General features: G+C 39.0%; 2 protein-coding genes across 2 annotated transcripts in view; both read left to right on the forward strand.

Moving 5' to 3' along the window:
* The window catches only part of MICOS10 (mitochondrial contact site and cristae organizing system subunit 10), a 28405-nt gene that overhangs the window by 8097 nt on the left and 1544 nt on the right, over positions 1-18764 (forward strand). The window contains exons 2-3 of the mRNA XM_079147401.1: positions 16508-16555; positions 17524-17633. Of these exons, the coding sequence (XP_079003527.1) occupies positions 16508-16555; positions 17524-17633 (158 nt within the window). The remainder of the gene's footprint in view (positions 1-16507; positions 16556-17523; positions 17634-18764) is intronic.
* Positions 1-18764, forward strand: part of NBL1 (NBL1, DAN family BMP antagonist) — a 54633-nt gene that overhangs the window by 8080 nt on the left and 27789 nt on the right. The window lies entirely within an intron of this gene.

The raw sequence follows: 18764 nt of genomic DNA on the forward strand, positions 1-18764 counted from the left end.
AAGTAGACGAGATTGAATTGGAGAGGGCCAGAATGAAGGCAGGGAGATGGGTTAGTATATTATTACAGAACCATGCTGAAGATGAGATAAGACAGGAAGCTGAAGCTAAGATGGGAGCAGAAGTGGAAAGGAGACAGATGAAATAGGACCAAGATAGGGACTAAACAATTTGAAAAGTGGGTTCAGGGGCTCAAGGATTCGGGCAATGCTTAAGCCTACGTAGGTGAGAACTAGTGTCCCATTGACAAATAAGAAAGGGAGGAGCAGAGCCCAAGTAACATTTGCAGTTTTAATTTCTGATATGTCTTGAGGCAGGTCACTGTTATGTGAGGCTCAGTCAACAGATGAAACTGAGTTGCCATGCACTCATCTTCATGAAAAGAATTTGGCCTTGTTCCTTCATTACTAAGAAAGTAGGAGAGTACACTAGCAGCTGACCTGCCTTAGGATTAGCCAGCAGATCTTGTGTATTCATCCAGTAATCAATTAAGTATGGTTAGAGTGATTGTTTAAAGCCATTTGACATTTTTTTAATGTTAAAAAATACTTTCTTGAAATAGGCCATTGACTAGTCATGGAAAAAGAAAGCCAATCATTGTTTTAAGTATCAGTTCATCTTATAAATGTGGGTTACCACAAAGCATTGGTGGCTCACCAGAAACTGCCTTTTGGTACCCCATGTTTGCAAGCTGATCTCTCTCCATTTCATGGAGTGATATCAATTCGCCTAAACTAAAATACTTCAAAGGCTTTTGGTTGTTTATTGGTTTGGCTTTCAAATTAGTACATGTTAATTGCTGAATTGGTAGCCATATTTGTTTGCTTTATGTGTTTGTAAACAATGTGAGCAGAGATACTTTTTCCATTTGCTGCAGCAATATAAATAATGGAACACTGTGATCCTAGTAGAGGAGGATTTTCTGTTAGTATTACAGAATAATGTAATTAGGCTCTATATGGAACTTGAAAACATTAAAATTTTTGTTCTGGCTGTGGTTTTATGCTTTCCTAAAATGTGGCCTGAAAGAGTTTATTAGTAAATATGCTGAATTGCTTTCTTTGGCAAGTGCATTTCAATACTGAATCCAAGTAAAAATACAAATATTTACTTATAAAAGTTGTTGGTCTGGTAATATTTTTACTATGGCCATTTACCCACTAGTAAAATGTTAGGGCATTGCTAGAGTGGTTCCTGTTTATTTAAAGGCCAAGGAGGGAAAGAGAGAAAGCTAACATTAATTGAATGCTTGTTAATATGCCACCATATTTGGTACATTAATATATTGTCCCTTTTTTACTTTCCCAGCAGCTCATTAAGGAAACATAATATCTCTCTTTTTCTAGCAAAAGAAATAATACTCTAGTTTAGAATTTGAGAAGATGATAATGATGATTGTATGAAAACCAAACCCAGTGTCTCATGCATGCTAGGCACGTGCTCTCTCACTGTGCTATACTTGAAGTCAAAGCTGATTTTAAACTCTATGAAAATATAAATGATCCAAAATAACCATCATAACTAGTGGTTTTTAAAAAGAATAAGGTTGGAGGAGTTTATTACCTGCTTTCAAGACTCAAGCTATAAGACAGTGTGGTATTGGAGAAGGGGGATACACATAGAGATCAATAGAAGAGGATAGTCCAGAAATAGACCCATAAATATCTGACCAATTCATTTTTGTTAAAGGCAATAATGAGGAAAGGAAGAATTTTCAACAAATTGTGTTAGAACAACTGAGGATTCATATGGAGACAAAAATGAACTTCATTTGAGAGGGTTATAGACCTAAATGTAAAAGCTAAAGCTGTGAAACCTCTAGAAGAAAATGCAGGAGAAACATCTTTGTGAACTTGGTCACAAAAGATTTCTTAGGATACAAAGAGCAAAAATTACAAAGAAAAAAATTGACATACTAGATATTTTCAAAATTAAAATTTTTGCTTTTCAAAAGACACCATTAAGAGAACAAAAAACACATGAGGCAGGTGGTACACACCTGTAGTCCCAGCTATTTGTGTTGCAAAGGTCAGAGGACCACAAGTTCAAGACTAGCCTGGGCAATTTAGTGAGAGACTGTCTCAAAATAAAAAAGGGCTGGGGATGTAGCATATTGCACAAGGCCGTAGGTTCATTTCCTAGAAAGCCAAACCATGGAATGAGAGAAAATATTGCCATGTATCCATCTGACAAAGAACTTGTTTTGACAGTATAAAGAACTCTTAATAAAATAAATCTTGGTAGAAGTTTTGCAAAGACTTGGTTATAATGGTAAATAAACACATGAAAAGATGCTTAGCATCAGTTGTCATTAGGGAAGTATGAATTAAAATCAGGAGCTACCTCTACACACCCATTAAAATAGCTGACATTTTAAAGATTGGCAGTTCTTAGCATTGACTAAGATGTGGCGCAACTGGAACTCTTGAACATATTGATGGAAATGTAAAATGGTAGAACCACTTTGGAAAACTGTTTTTTGCAGTTTCTTATAAAGTTATTAGGCCATTCTATTCCTGGTACCCAACAGAAATGAGAATATGTCCACACAAAACACTTGTACATTAATAGTCATAGCAGTGTTATAATACCCCCAAATTGGAAACAACCCAGATGTCCATCAACTGATAAATGGCTTAACAAAATGTGTACTTCCTGTATATATGTTATACTTTCAATAACAGCTATTAATAAGATATACACTATCACAGGAAGGTGCTCCACTGTAAAGTGGGAAAAGTAAGTTGCAGAGCATCAAGATTATTGTTTATCAGATGTTAATGGAATATATGATAAGTAATAAGCTTAATAATATATCTAGGGACTGATAATGATGCTTGGTAGGGAGGATCATTAACTTTGCTGTTTTTATAATTTAGATACACAGGGCTGATGGTAGGACACTTTCCTAGTACGTATGAAGTCCTGTGTTCAATCCCCAGCACACACACGTGCACACACACACACACACAAAGAAAGGAAACTACACAAACAAGAATAGTTTTTTTAAAAAAACAAACAAATAACATTCGATAGTTGGGCATGTTGGCACATTCCTGTAATCCTAGCTACTAAGGAGACTGAGGCAGCAAATCGCAAGTTTGAGACCAACCTCTGCAATTTAGCAAGACCCCTGTTACAAAGGAATAAAAATGGGTCGGATGTATACCTTGGTGGTAGAGCACTCTCGGTTCAATTCCCTTCTGAAATTTCATTTATTGAGTTCCGTCAGTTATTCTGTAGTTTGAATTATGATCCTTAAACAAGTTTTGCTATTTAGCATGTTAGTAAAGAGAATATTTCTTTAAACTTTTCACCAACTGTGAAATTATTTTGGCATTCATCAGTGAAGTTTCTCATTCATTGGCAGGTTAATGGGATATGCTCTTGGTGGATATGATGTTCCATTGTTGCTTTTCTCTGGTTCTCCAGTTGAATAACCTCCTTGAAATTATAAAATATACAAAATGATAAAAATATGAGAGTTTTGTTCCTTCAAATTCATTTGGGGCAGTCATTTTTAAATGTCCAGAGGCTGCTTGCTACGGGCTGGAGTAGGTACCAAGAAGAAAGTGAGAGGAGGTGGGGCAAGTGGATCTTTAGTTGGTCTTCCAGCCTGTCTCGCCCTACCCAGTGGAGAAGCTCTATATGTCTGTTCTCTTTGAATTTTTTTATTTGGAAAGTAAATTTCATTGTTGATAATACAATCTGTTTGGCTCATTTCATTTCACAGATTAGAAAATTGATCCCAGAGAGGTTGAGACACGTTCCATAGGTTCATTCATGTAGGGTGATTTGTTTGGAACCTGTTTGTTCCTGTGTCCTGGATGGTGGACAGATTTGTCCTTGAGGCTGCTGCTTACTGGTCCATTGATCCTGCTTATGTCTCCTGGATTTAGCCAGCCACTGGGGTCTCACACACTTGGCACATACTACCCCCTACTGCTGGTTGTAACTTAGTTGGGAACTTGGTCTAAGATACTATTTTTGCTGAATGTGGCTGGTTCCTATTTCAGCCTTTATGATTACACCAGAGACCTTCCTTAACCAAGAGATGGCTGTTTGGAATTGTGTAACATGAGGGAGTTTGTCAGTCACCGTTTCCAGAATGTGTTCTCTAGAGCCCTAGGGTTTTTGCAGCCCCTCTGGGACAAGGATGAGTTTCAAGAGTTGGGGCCTCGATGGTGACAATTAAATTTTTATCTATTGAATATGCTGAACTTCCACAGAAGGTTTCTCTGGAGGAAAGACCTTCTCTGCTTTGAGGAAAAAGAAGGGAAGAAGAGGAAGGAAGGGACCAGCTTCTCCCTGTCAGAATGAGGGCATTGGGGGCCTTCCATGTTGCTTCCTTCAGCTAGTGAGGCAATGTGAGATAGTGAAAGGAAAAGGGGCCTAGAGCCACATGGGCTTGGGGCAGTTACTGACCTTCTCTGAGCTTGTTTCCTCTTCTGGTCAGGTGTGGTGGCACATGCCTGTAATCCCAGTGGCTTGGGAAGCTGAGGCAGGAGGATTCCAAGTTCAAAGCCAGCCTCAGCAACTTAGTGAGGCACTGTCTCTAAATAAAAATTTGAAAGGGCCGGGGATGTACCTCAGTGGTAAAGCACCTCTGGGTTCAATTCCCAGGAAACTTCCCCCCAACACACACAATTTCCTCTTCTGTAAATTTGGAATGCTGAGCACTATATGTTTTTTTGGTTTTGTTTTTTCCTGTGCTGGTATTGAACCCAGGGCCTTGCACAGGCTAGGTGAACACTTTACCACTCTATGGCTACATCCCCAATCCCCTGCATAATTTCATGCAGGCCCAAGACAAGATAATGTCCTTGAAAGAATTTTATAAATTATAAACCCCTACCTAGACCAGTGGTTCTCAACTAGGGGTGATTCTCTCTTTTCTCCCCTACCTCCTGAAATTTGACAGTGTCTGGAAATGTATTTGACTCTCCGTAATGTGGAGGGATGAGGGAGTGAGATGTCTAATGGATGGAGGCTAGGAATGCTGCCAAAGATCCTGCCATGCTCAGGACAGCTAGGAATTACCAGCACAAAATATCAGGAGTGTGGACACGTGGAGCTACCCCAGTCTCTCTACTAGGACGCAGCGTGGCCACACATCTGTGTGCATGTGTGTGTCCGGCAGCAAACACAAGGTGGGAGTGAAGAAGAAAAGAAAAAGGGGTGCTGGGGATGTAGCTCAGTGGTAGAGCACTTGCCTAGCATGTTTGAGGCCCTGGGGGTCAATCCCCAGCCCGGTACCAAAAAAAAAAAAAAAAGAAAGGAAAAAAACACCCCAAAATAATTAGACTTTACAGAGGAGGAGAGGGAGGAGACAAGCATATTGCATTGTGACTTAGGTGCTTGTTTAAAATTATGGAAGCTAGGTCCAGTAGCACATGCCTGTAAATCAGCTATTTGGGAAGCTGAGACAGGAGGATTGCAGGTTCTAGATCGGCCTGGAAAACTTTAGTGAGACTCTGTTTCAAACCAAATAATAAAAACAGTACAGGGATTATAGCCCATTGTAAAGTGCCCTGGGTTCATTCCCTAGTACCAAATAAATAAATAAAAGTAAAATTATGGAGACTTTCCAAGTCACTTCAATTATTATTTTCAGGTAGAATATTGAAACTATTAATAGTTAACAGTTTATTTATTTGGGAGGAATTGAAATCCAGAGTGTTTAGTTCAGTGTTCATTATCTAACCTAAACCATTAGAATGCCATTATAAATTAGGATAACTTATAATTATTGTAATGTGCTGACATAATTGTTGACAGATTTGTACTTAATGTTTCTTTGACAAATGTTTACAAGTTAGAACTAATGTTACTGATTTTATTTTTGTCAGATCCTGCACATATAAACCTCAATTCCTGTTGGATAGATTTTAGATGATTAACTGAAGTAAACAATTTAAGCAACATAATTCACTTTTTACTAGGAAGATAGACCTAAGAAAACTGCTGATTTCTTGGCATAATTTCAGATGACTAAACTGAAATCTATTGGTAGTAGGTTTTTTTTTTTTTAAACCATTTCAGCATAGTCTTGAGTGTAAGAAGCCCTGAGTTTGTGTGCTCACTAATATCCCACTCTGATTAGAAGCAAAAATATTATATCAGCTCATAACTTCTGTTTTAAATAACTTTTTTTTTCTTCACTTAGTTTATGAAAGCTAAATTCTTGGTTTCTTAATGTATACGAGTCCAGTGACTCAAATTGTTATAGGGCTTAGTAGATTGAATAACAATGACAAAGTAGCTCAGTGGCAGAGCACTTGCCTAGCAGTGCAAGGTCCTGGGTCCATCCCTAGCATCACAAAAACAATAACAAAAAGAGCAAACACACACAATGAAAAAGTTGCCTGTTCATTGAAGCCCTTCCAACACCTTTGCAAATGTTGACTTGATTCATCATTTGCACCAACAGTGTCTTAAGTGCCAAAATTTTGTTATATATTAAAGTATTCAACCCCCTTTGCTCTCTCCATTCATGTTTGTGCAGGAGGCTTTCTACCATATCCTTCCTTACCTGTGGATCCCTTCCTTACCCAAGAATCGTCATTGAATGTGCTCTCTGCCATTCCTTAGACGTTTCCAGTCCTGATCAAAGTCTTGTTTTACCCCATAGTGTCTGCCTTTGATACCTCTTTCAGTTTTGCCTAGCATGAAATACTGGAAAGGTCGAGGGAGGGCTGTTGAGAGAATGAAGAACATAGGTGACCTTGTCAGATGAGCAGAGAAGAGCAAATCTGAAGTCTGGACCTTGGGGTTGAGGTGTAGCTCAGTGGTAGAGTGCTTGCCTCACATGCTCCAGGCCCTGGATTCCATCTCCAGCACTACCCAAAACCAAAACAAAACAAACACACCTGAAGTCTGGACCTTACCTCCTCCTGCAGTGGCTTCCTTCTAACTGTTGTGTGCATCTTCACTGGAAACTTCTTCAGATCTGTCCTCATTCTGCCAGAATGAACTGTATGAAGACCATATTTTACATATTGCTTCACTATTTAAATTCCTTTGTTGCTTCCCTGTTGCTTATAGGATAGAGACCATGACCCTGAGTATGGCACAGAAGGCTGTCTTGCTTCATCTTCTCTCACTTGACAATTTAGTAACAAGGAACTCCTTGTAGCCCATTGATGTTGCTGCCTTCCTCTAACCCTCCAGTGTAGTTGAGTGCCTCCTTAGTGCTTCTAAGACATATTTTTTTTTTCTGTCATTGTGTCTTGTACTTTGTTTTTAATTATCAGTTGGCTCCAACACTAGATAGGTGAACTTAGTGCAGGAACTTATTTCTTCTCAGGGCTGTGCGTAGTGCCCGGCACACAGTAGGTACTGAATTTGTATAATTAAGGCAATGCACATACAGCATTCACCACAAGGAGTTTTAGAAGGTATTTATTCTCTGTGATGAGTCCAAGGTGAATGTAATAGTTTCACCTATCTGGGGAGGCTGTGGTAGGCAGCACAGTGTGGTGATGAGGGGCCTGGGCAGCCTGGGTTTAAAGTCTCATTTGAACATCTATTAAATGAGGCTCAGGAAAGAAGTTGATTATAAAAATTAGATGAGGAGATTTAATTCTGGAGCATCAGTGCTTAAGAGGTACTTTTAACTTTCTGTTGTATAGTATTCCTTAAAGCGATGTAGATGTTTTTAAAGATCAACATTAAGAGAATTTGGTATTAAAAGGTCATTTGATGCCTCTTATAAATAGCCCTAGTGTTTTTGTAGTTATCCAGATAGAAGTTCTCAGCATTCCTTTGACCCAAATACACACACACACTTTATCAGTTGTTAGGTCTTATGAAATCTGCCAGCAAAGTGCCTTTCTATTCACACAACTTAGTCCTGCACACCTTAAATAAATCTCTGAACCCTCTTTGAGACATACACTGCCTACTAAATGAAGTGCTGCATAAACTCCTTGACTCAGGGTCTGGTTGGTGCCTTCTGTGGACTGACCCAAGATTCCTTTCTGGCCTCATCTGCTGTCTTCCTGGATTTGCCTCGTGCTTCACTCTGCAGGGCCACTCCCGGTTTTCTGCCCAGCCCTGCTTTTCTGCTCAGTGCAGCGGGCTTCCATCCTCTAGGCCCCAGCGGTTAAAAGTCCACCTTTCCTCCAAGACGACTCAAATGCCAACTCTTCCTTGAAAACTTAAAGTCTTCACCACCAAATGTGTTTCCCCACCTCTAAATCTTCAAAACACACTCTCTCTCTCTCTCTCTCTCTCTCTCTCGACTTGGAGGTTCTGCTTTGGGTCATGTTTTTGGATACTTGACTTCTTATTCCTTTTGGATCACAAGTACCCTAGGGAGAAGGTAGTTATTTATCTCTGACTCTTATTGAAGCCAGGCCTCTTGCCCTTCAGTGCTCAGTAAATATTTGGAATTTCAGTTTGTTCTTGAAATGGTTTTTAACTGGGGGAAGAACATAAATCACAGTTCCTAAGTGCAGTGTACTGTTCTTCCAAGCATTTTACACATAACATGCTGTTCCATCCTCACTTCTCCCCAGGCAGGGATAGACACTGTTAGTGTTCTTCTTTTTTCTTTCTTTCTTTGTTTTTCTGGCTGCAGTGTTGGGGACTGAACCCAGGGCTTGAGCATGCTGAGCAAGTGTTCTACCACTGAGGTACACCCCCAGTTCTCCTTTTTTCGGTATAAGGAAGTTGACACCTGAAGGAGTTATATAATTGCCTAAGGACTGAGTTATGCAGGTGATAAGTAACCTAACCAGTATTCACAATCATGTTTGATCTGTCCTACCCCAAGTCCACAAACCCTCATAACTGGAGTATAACCACTGTACTGCTTCCCATTTTTCAAAGAATAAACACTGTATACTTGACTGAAGTGCTGCAAGAGTAAAGAAAAATTTCCCCAGTGCCTCCCACTTAATAAATGTTGATCAAATCCATGTGTGTAAAGGAAAGAAATTGGTACCTGGTTCTCCATTGAATTTTTCATTTGAATCAGGGTAGGCAATAATGTATAGCTATAATGATATACATAGGGTATAATGAATCCCTAATTCTTACACTTAAACTTCCAAGAATGATAATCCAATTACTGATAGAGATGATGAGGACCTGGAGATGTTGGAGATATTAGGGAAGAAGAGTCTTACTGGAAAATACTCTTCAGCAATTTATGAGTCCTCAGCCCATTTGGATTCATTTTATCTCCAGCCAGTGCACACAGCAAAGTATTTCCTGGCTTGCTTTGTTGACAATTTGTTGGTTCTAAGTAATTTCAGGTTTTTATTACTATTCCTGATAAGTCAAACATCTGTAGTTTCTGTTCTTGCCTTGAGGGACCAAGAGTAACATAGTAGCATATCCATGCCTAGTGTTACAGTCCAGAAAAGCATTTTGTTGTCACATGTAACAATAGACTAGACCCCTGTGATTATGGGGACCTCTCCCTGAAGTTTAGTCCTTTGTGTAGGAAAGAGCCATGACTTGGGAGTTAGCCTGGGTTTGAGTTCTACTTTTTTAGTTGTGTGTAGTAGCTTACCCCTTCTCAATTGTTTCCTATTCTGTAGGATGAGATCATAATAAATCACATAAGGTGATATAGTACCTGACACTATAAATGTTAGCACCTTCAAAGTACCCCCCCAAGTACTATGAACCTGTAATTGTGTTTATGTAAGTTTAATATTAATTCTATATCTTTTTTTCCCCAGCTTCCCTTTAATAATTAATCTTTAAGCTTGTCATTTTTCTACATATACCCACATGGGAATTAACTAATTATATTTTAGTTAAATGTCTACAACCATTTCTTATTTTATGCATTCTTGAAAGTTATACAGCTGTCAGAATTCTGAAAGTAGTATCATGTGCTATCTGCATTCATTTAAAAGGACCCTTTTGTGAGTTTGGCTTTTCTTGAAGCAGAGCACACCATTAATGACTTCCACATTTGCCTTCCATATCTTTCTTTATTTCTGCTGACTAGTTTGCTTGTTCTGATCAGAATCCTGGTAATAGATGTTCACCCAAGAAATTCCTAAAGATTTTCCAGCTCCTGTGTAGTGGACAGCCAGAGGAAGGTTAAGGTCTTATAAAATAGCTACCTTTTTAGTCTATTTCCTAGAGACCCTGCAGCAATAATGACTTTTGAGAAGCTGATTAACACAGACTAAATTTACCATCTCCTGGTCTTTGGTCTGGCACACTTTCTTGGTGAATTCACATGACTTGGCATTTACATGTGGACACCTGGGACAATCTATCTTTGCCTCAAAGTATTAAGTAACACAATTTGGAACTGACTTACAACTATTTATTTCCCTCATAAATTGGGCCCCAAGCATCTTTTGTAAATCAGGAATTTTCTTGGAAATGGAGTTCTCACTAAACTCAGTCCCAAGTGTACTTTTCTATAAAAGCACATTCTTGTTTGTTCTGTCATAACAAATGCATTTGGTGGTTATAGTAGCATTGATCGAAACATGATTGAACAGGAAAGCATGCCTGTTATAAATAGGTCAATTTGGTTTAATCCACATTCAAAGCATAAATATATCTTTATTAAACACAGCACAACTCAAGGAAAATCTATTACATTTTGAAGGAAAATGGTCTAGTTCAGCAATATTCTAAAGGGATTTCCTATTTAAATGATGTATTCATATAAGCAATTGGTAACGCCATTGATGTATAGTAAGTTCTCCAGAGTAGGAAAAGACAGTTTCTGGCTTTCAACTGTGGCTCACTACAGTGTGATCCTATGTAAGCCAGTGAGTTGTATTTAAAGAGAGGATTAACTATTATTTTATACTTTTGACATCTTTTTTGAGTTTTATTGGGTAGATGACAGAACTTAATACCACTTATTGAATTCTGTCAAACAGTACTGGAAACTTCCGTTTTCATAATACAGCAACCCTGTAAGGTTTTCACTCCAGACTGAGCAGGTTGAGGCTGGGTGAGGTTATGTAATTAACTGGGGTCAGAGAGCTGGCAGGTGGGGATGCAAGCAGCAGTGTGCACCGGGCTCACGTTGCTGCAGGGCAGTGCTCTTGCCCCTCCATCCATCTGGAGAGTATATCCTTCCTGGAAGCCACATCTTTTCTTTCAGACATTTAAGAATGAAGCAGTTGTTTGTCATACAGCTTCTGGGATCTTAAAAACTTACTGGAAATTCCTGTAACTTTTCATATTTGTAAACTACCAATTGAATACAGTACCTAAGTTTTGTTCATACTTTTTTTTTGGTACTGGGAATTGGACCCAGGGGTGTTTTGCCACTGCACTGAACCACAGCCCCCCGACCTTTTTATTTTTTATTTTGAGACAGGGTCTTGCTCAGTTGCTGAGGTTGGCCTTGAACTTGAGAACCTGCCGCCCAAATTGCTGGGAATAGGGGCATGTGCCACTGAGCCCTGGCTTGCTCATACATCTTGATAGGAATTATACAGAATAAAGTGGAATTGCTTTGTAATTTAATTAATTTTGAGATGTTGGTTAAATTCAACACTGATAACTGTACCTGAGATTAAGAATATCAGAGGCTTGTTTAAGATGTGAAATGTGGGACTGGGATTGTGGCTCAGTGGTAGAGCACTTGCCTAGCACATGTGAGGCACTGGGTTTGATCCTCAGCACCACATAAAAATAGATAAGTAAAGGTATTGTGTCCATCCACAACTAAAAAAAAAAAAAAAAAAAAAATGTAAGCTGAGGTAAGATCTTAATTTTCGTATAATGATATTGATAAATTAAAAGGCCTATGGTTTATTCCCTTGGGTATTTTGTTGTTGTGGAGATTTTTGTTTGTTTTGGTTTTGGTTTTGTTTTGAGACCAGATCTCACTGTGTTGTTCAGGGTGACTTAGAACTCCTGGACTTAAGCAATCCTCCTGCCTCAGCCTCCTGAGTAGCTGGACTGTGCCTTTTTAGAGTAATGTTTCAAAAAGAATTCTATATGATATGTTTTGTCCCTTTTCAAAGTGTTCCTCCCTCATTGAAAGTCCATTGATCATTGCAACTTTTGCAAAGTCAATTCTGCAGGAGCATGTATTGCTCCACCTTGTTCTTTTTATGGGCTCATAGCCAAAATACATCTCTGCAATCAGATTTTATAGTTTGCTTGTTAATTCCTGCTAATTATGTTTGTTTCTAGTTATTTGTAGTGAAGTAAAGCTTTATTATCTGTGGCATAGTGAGAGCAAAGATTTTTCTAAGTGTAAAAATAAAGTTGCGTCAAGTAACTAAAAATTGTCCTTAAGTATAATGACCATCAACCTATATTTCACCCCTTTCTTATCAAAAGATGGCTTAAGATGTACACTGGTGTACCTCTGTTGGTTATCCTTTTAAATTTGTTATGAAATTCACTGAGGTATAAGATAAGGTGATATTATATATACAGTTAGTAGGAGCAGAGTTCTCTGTTCTTTTTGTTATTAAAATAGTGTCACATGACCTGTTAAGGATTCACTTCTTCCTAAAAATGTATTTGTCTATTAACCAGTTTTGTAAAGTCCTTTTGGGTATTAGAAGGCATTGAATCACATAGTTAGATTGATTTGGAATAATCCCTTTTAGAAAGAATTTGTGCCAATTCTTTTTCCTCTCTAAAAGAAATGGTTGCAGAGCACAGGCTCTGTGCCTGATGTCAATTCCATAAGGCTCTACTGTGTGTGTGTGTCCCCAAACTGGACTTTGTCATGCGGGAGAGGTGATCTGTAATCAAGCATTTCTTTACTGTAGGGTTATTTGTCATTTCAGACAGCATGGACTTTTGAGAACAGCCTTGCGTTGGGGGAGGCAAAGTTATATAAACTGTGTTCATAGTTAAATACTTGCTTCCAGGGAGAAGGTGAAAAATGCTTTGTACTTTTTCCTTTGGCTTTTTCCTCCAAAAGAGCTTGTCATGCAACAACAGGAAAAAGTGGCCAAAGGCAGAAAAAACTCTTCTCTTTTCCATGTTGGTTTGTTTTTATTGTAAGACAAACCTTTCATGTTTTATTGTTATAAAGTTTAAACCTGGCCTAGAGGTGCCAGTCTTTAGTGGAAACAGCTGCACAGTTGGTGTCCCCTGGTCAGGTGGAACTTTCTTTGAAGCAACATGTTGCCTTTTAAAAGAGAATTGAGCCTGTGAGAACTTGACTCTGTGAAACTCATCAGCATTCCGCCATTGTTTATCTCTTCAGTGACTGAGATAGCTAATTTAAGCAAAGCATTGCAGTTAAAAATTGTTTTATGAATGAATTCTCAATCTTCTGACAAGAGTAGCCTTATTACTTTGTGTGTTAAAAATATAGAAACATGGCAGGGGGACTCACTCAAGAATTGAAGCTATGACAGCCCCATTTAACTAAGACCACAGAACATGTCCCCAGTTACACCTTCTTTTGGTTGAACTGAACTGTGATTTTGAGCTTTTATTTATATTTGCAGTTAGATGCCTTTAGTAGGAGCAAGACAGGGTGGTTGGGCATATATCTGGATTCTAGAGATAAAAGATTTTCTCTCGATTGATGTTGCAGTGTTTCTCATCTTTTTGATGGAGCGATGCTGGTAGCAGCGGACTTAGCATGACTCTTGGTCGCTTGCTAGGAAAAGTTTAGCATCAGAGAGCTTTCTTTCCTTGGGGAAAAATAGAAGAGACAGGCATGGAGTCAAGAGGGACAAGAAAAATGCTGAAATATTTTCCTTTTGGGCTTTTGATTTCTTTGCCAAAAAAATTGCCTCCAGATGGAGAAGAGCAAAAGCTCGGATTGTAAGCCATTATGTTTTTACTGGCCTGCCTCCCCGCCCCGTTGCCTGCTTTGGAATCTGTAAGCCAGTCCAAATCCTTTACCTCATTTTCTAGTACCAATTTACTGTCTTACTCATCTTCCAGCTGCAAGGGGTGAGGCAAGTTGCCTTGAAATTGAACCCTCTGCCATTTTATAAACCAAGCAATAGCAGAGTATCAGTATCAGTGGTCTCCATTTCTCTGAAGTTCTTGAATCACACCTACCAGGTAGACTTGGTCTGTGTCACATGTGGTAGGATCAGTCTGGGAATGAATCCAAATAAGTCCTTTGGGCTTTGGTGTAGACTCCTTACTACCAGGGTTGCCTGGAGTTCTGGGTTGTTGCCTGGGGAGCACAGCTCGTGTTTTCACTGTATGGGTCTTCACTGGATGCTCCAGTTTCTCTTGGGAGGTCATAATCATTGGGGTTGAGGTTGTGGGGGAATCCAGTGTCTGGACGTAATGGGTCGAGTGGCATTGGAGTCTGGCAGACTCAAGCCCACATCATTGTTCTAGAACTAATAAATAGATTACTTGGAGACAAGTTATTTTCTGTATCTGGAAAATGGGGAAGAATACCTTATCAGCTTGTTTGATTTAAACAAAATTTTTTGGAGGTGGGGCTCATGAGAAATACTCAAATGTTTTGGAGGCGGGTACTCATTATAAATACTCAAGTATTAGTTCTTTTTTCTTTTCATTATGCCAACCTTGATTGTGGTCTAGTTTTTCACCTAATTACTAAATGGAAATTGGGATGATATAAGTGATTTTCAGATATTGCATTTTAAAGTTGAGCACCAAAATAAACATAACACATGGTCTAGTGGATAGGGCAAAGCAATGATTTTTAATTGAAATTCAAATTTGTGTAGGCTATAGTCATATATATGTACAATCTTGTTGCTTACCTATTGGGATATGTTCTGAGAGAGGTATCATTAGGCAGTGTCATTATTGTATGAATATCATATAATGTAGTTACACACACTTAGGTGGGGCAGCCTCTGCACTTAGAGGGTAGTATATGACTCCTGGGCTACAACTGTCAATAACCCATTCCTGTACCGACCACTCTGGGCAAGTATCTGTGCATTTCAACATAGAAAAGGTACAGTAAAAGATGCTATAAAAGATTAAAAAAAAAAAAAAAAAAGGCATAACTATTGTAGGACACTCACCATGAATGGCATTTGCAGGACTGGAACTTGCTCTGGATGAGTCATTGAGTGAGTGGCAAGTGTAAAGGACTCTAGGACATTAACACACAGCATTGTAGACTTTATGCACTCTGTATTCTAAGGCTACACTACATTTATTTTTGAAATATTTTCTTTGCTGGGAATGTAACTCAGAGGCCCTTAGTTTGATTCCTAGCACCATCCCCTCCCCCCCCAAAAATTTCAATAATAAATTAATCTTAGCTTATTTTAACTCTGACTCTTATAATTACACTTATCTTAAAACACAAATACATTGTTTATGTTACAAACATAGCAGTTCAAAAAAATGTTTTCTTTAAACTGGTTGTGGTGGCACACACCTGTAAATCCAGCAGCTCCAGAGGCTGAGGCAGGAGGATCCAAGTTCAAGACCACCCTCAGCAACCTAGCAAGACCCTGTCTCAAAAAAAAAAAAGAAAGAAAGAAAGAAAGAAAAAGGCAGGGATTGGGGGGATGTAGCTCAGTGGTAAAGCACGCCTGGTTTCAATCCATAGTACAAAAAAAAAAAAGTTTATATCTTTGTTCTGTAAGCTTTTTTCTATTTTTAAATTTTTAAAAAATTATAGACTTTTTTGTTACAAACTAAGACACAAACACACACATTAGCCGAGGCCTACATGGTGTCAGCATCCATTAGTATTACTGTTTTGCACCTCTACTTTGTGCCCCACTGGAAGGTCTTCAGGTGAGTGAAGCTTGGATCCTCCTCCTACGATGACAGAGCCTTCTAGAACGCCTCCATAAGGACCTGCCGAGGCTTCTCTCCATGAGGTAGTCTTTCCAGAAATATGTCCATGGTGGTTTATTTTTATTTATTTATCTTTTTCACCATAGGTTTGCTTATAAATAGATAAAGCACCATGAACATTCCTCTCTGTAAACAAGACCCTTAGCAATTTAGTGAGACCCTGTCTTAAAGAAGAAAGACTGGAGAGGCTGGGGTTGTGGCTCAGTGGTAGAGTGCTTGTCACTAGATTTGATCCTCAGCACCACATAAAAATAAAATAAAGGCATCGTGTTCATCTACAACTAAAAATACTTAAAAAAAAAAAAAAAAAAAAAAAAAGACTGCAGGTGTAACTTCATGGTTCAGTGCCTTTGGGTTCAGTCTCTTCTCCTGCCACGCCCACCAACAAAAGACAGACATCAATCAAAGTGCAGAAGTGACCAGGGAAGCGTCCTCTTGGCACTGTTTATCTGGCTCCTGTATGTAAGATGGACAGGAATCCACTTACCAGCAGTGCAGAGAAGGCTTAGAACAATCTCTTGGCTTGTTTCCCAGCCCCCTACCCTTATATCCTGCGACTTGTCTAGAAAGAATGATGGAAAACAAAGTTTTTATTTCCTATAGTGGGCAGGGAGATCAAAGACTTTGGACAGTAGGAAAGGTTAGAAATGAAAAAAATCAACTCTTTACCAAATTATGAAAAGAACCTGTTTTATGATATTCATATTTAAGAAATGTTAATGTTATCTTTGTCAAGTTACTATTATGAGATTTAACATATTTTTTTTTTTTCCCTTTTTGTAGGTACTGGTTTGGGATTAGGAATTGTTTTCTCACTTACCTTCTTTAAAAGTAAGTTTGACTCATTTTTCAACACAGTATACGTGTGCATAGCAGAGACACACTTTAGAGAAGGCACGTCTAAATGGCTATCAGCCCATCCATTTATGGGTTTGGTCGGCCATTGTAAAATGAACTAGACAAAGAACGTGGACTTGAAAGAGGTCAAAATGGGTTGGACATCTCCTGCATTCCCTCTGGGCACTGAGTCAGTGTGCCTGTTATCTTAAATATGATATCATTTCAAAAGCCTGTACTTTATGCCAGTGAGTCACTTAGCCAAATCTTCATGCTCAAATATTTCTAATTAATTATAATTTTTCTTCTAAAGGAACTTGAAAATGAGAGTCTTGCTGGTAATAAAAACAAGTGGACCAGAAACACACTTGCTTCCTGGCCAAAAGTTCTCAGTAAAGGCAGGCAGTATCCCTTTCATTCTGTGAAAGAACTTCCAAAGTTTGGATATTAAATTGAAGCCCAAGGGGTCACTTTGACCTGTTTCCTTGAAGAACTGTCAGGGACTATATAACTAGAGAATAATAATTAACACACACTACTGATGTTAAATAATCATTTACAGATTGGTTTAAGTAAATCCCATGATTTACTAGACCAAAGTATATAAATATTGGTGAAATTGCTACCTATTTAAAAAATTTTTGAAGCACTTTACTTCTGATAAGGTTAAGATATTCAACTGAGCAGATGATTAGAACTGATACTAAAAAACTGTCTATCGTTTTCGTATTATACTACTTTCCTCAAACCTACCAGCATAGATGCTTATAAATATTTGCTAAATTAATCTTTACTTATTAACCCTCTTGTGGGGACATGGATGGAAACACCCACAACACTGGCATTGTGGTTTGGTGACCGCTGAGTGTTCATGAAACTCTTCGCAGATGTATATAAAGGGGCGGGAGGCTTTGTCTTCTCTTAACGGTTCCCTATTGGGATTTTCCTTTTTTGCTCAATAGGAAAAATGTGGCCGTTAGCCTTTGGTTCTGGTATGGGATTGGGGATGGCCTACTCCAACTGCCAGCATGATTTCCAGGCTCCATATCTTCTACATGGAAAATATGTCAAAGTATGTATAGAATCGATATTTTTTTTTTGCAGAAGAAAAAGAAATATTTCTCCTGAGATTGTACTGTAGTGCCAATTGGCCTTGAGTGATTTGACACTACTTTGGTGCTAAGAGGGTCTCACATGAGTCTTCAGTTGCGTATGTGCATTCAGGTGTGCACTTCTAGGTTGGATGGCTGGAATTTAAGTCATTATCAATGGGGAGGGATTAGCTAGCTGTAAGTAGCACTTTTCTTTTTAAGATCTCAGTGTTCTGTGAGCACCTCACTTGTACTCAAGCTCAACCTAAAGACTCTGGCTCTCAGCCATGATTCTGCTGTTTTACTGGAGAAGACAGTCTTGACTGAATCCTATGTGATTCTGCCAAAGGTCTCGGCTATCAGTAGAATTTTCTTTTTATTTTTTGCTGTATTGGGGATTGAAACCTAATAGACAAGCACTCTACCAGGGAATTACATCCCCAGCCCTTTTTAAAATTTTATTTTAAAAAAATAAAGGCAGGGTCTCACTCAGTTGTGCAGGCTGACCTCAAACTTGCAATCCCTCTTTCTCTAGCTGGGATTATAGGTGTGAGCCACCACACCTGGATACAAGTATATTTGAAACAAGCTGGACAAAGGAAGAGTGTAGCCTGTTTCCTAAAGTTTGTGTGGCAGCCTTTCTCTTTGCCTTGCTTCAGATGATTGGTTACTGTGGGGTTTAAGTAACAAGATCATGAGAGGCTGGATGTTCAGGGTTAGAGAGATTATTTTTGTGTCTCCAGGGCCTGAAACAAAGAGTAGGCACTGAAGTAAAAGTAGAGCAAAGGAGTGAAGTGAATCATGTATTCCATGAGACGTAGGTGGTAAGGGCCCGGCTCGCTGAAGCACAACCTTTTCAGCAGCTCAGCCTCTGACGAAGAGCTGCACGGTCCCTGCGTGCGTCGGGTCCCCTGCTCTCCAGCTTTCGCTTGAGCTGGAACCTTCACTGTGATGGCAGCAGCTGGTTCAGGAGATCGGTGTGCAGGCCCATCCCTTGCTTCTTATGGGATCTCAAGTTGTTTCACTTTCAAGCTTCCATTTTCCATGGATAAAATGAGGAATAATTTCTCCCTAAGGGGGATTTTTGTTGTTGTTTTGTGGGGTGGATGCTG

The sequence above is a fragment of the Sciurus vulgaris genome (assembly GCF_902686455.1).
Source record: "Sciurus vulgaris genome assembly, chromosome: 1".
NCBI lineage: Eukaryota > Metazoa > Chordata > Mammalia > Rodentia > Sciuridae > Sciurus > Sciurus vulgaris.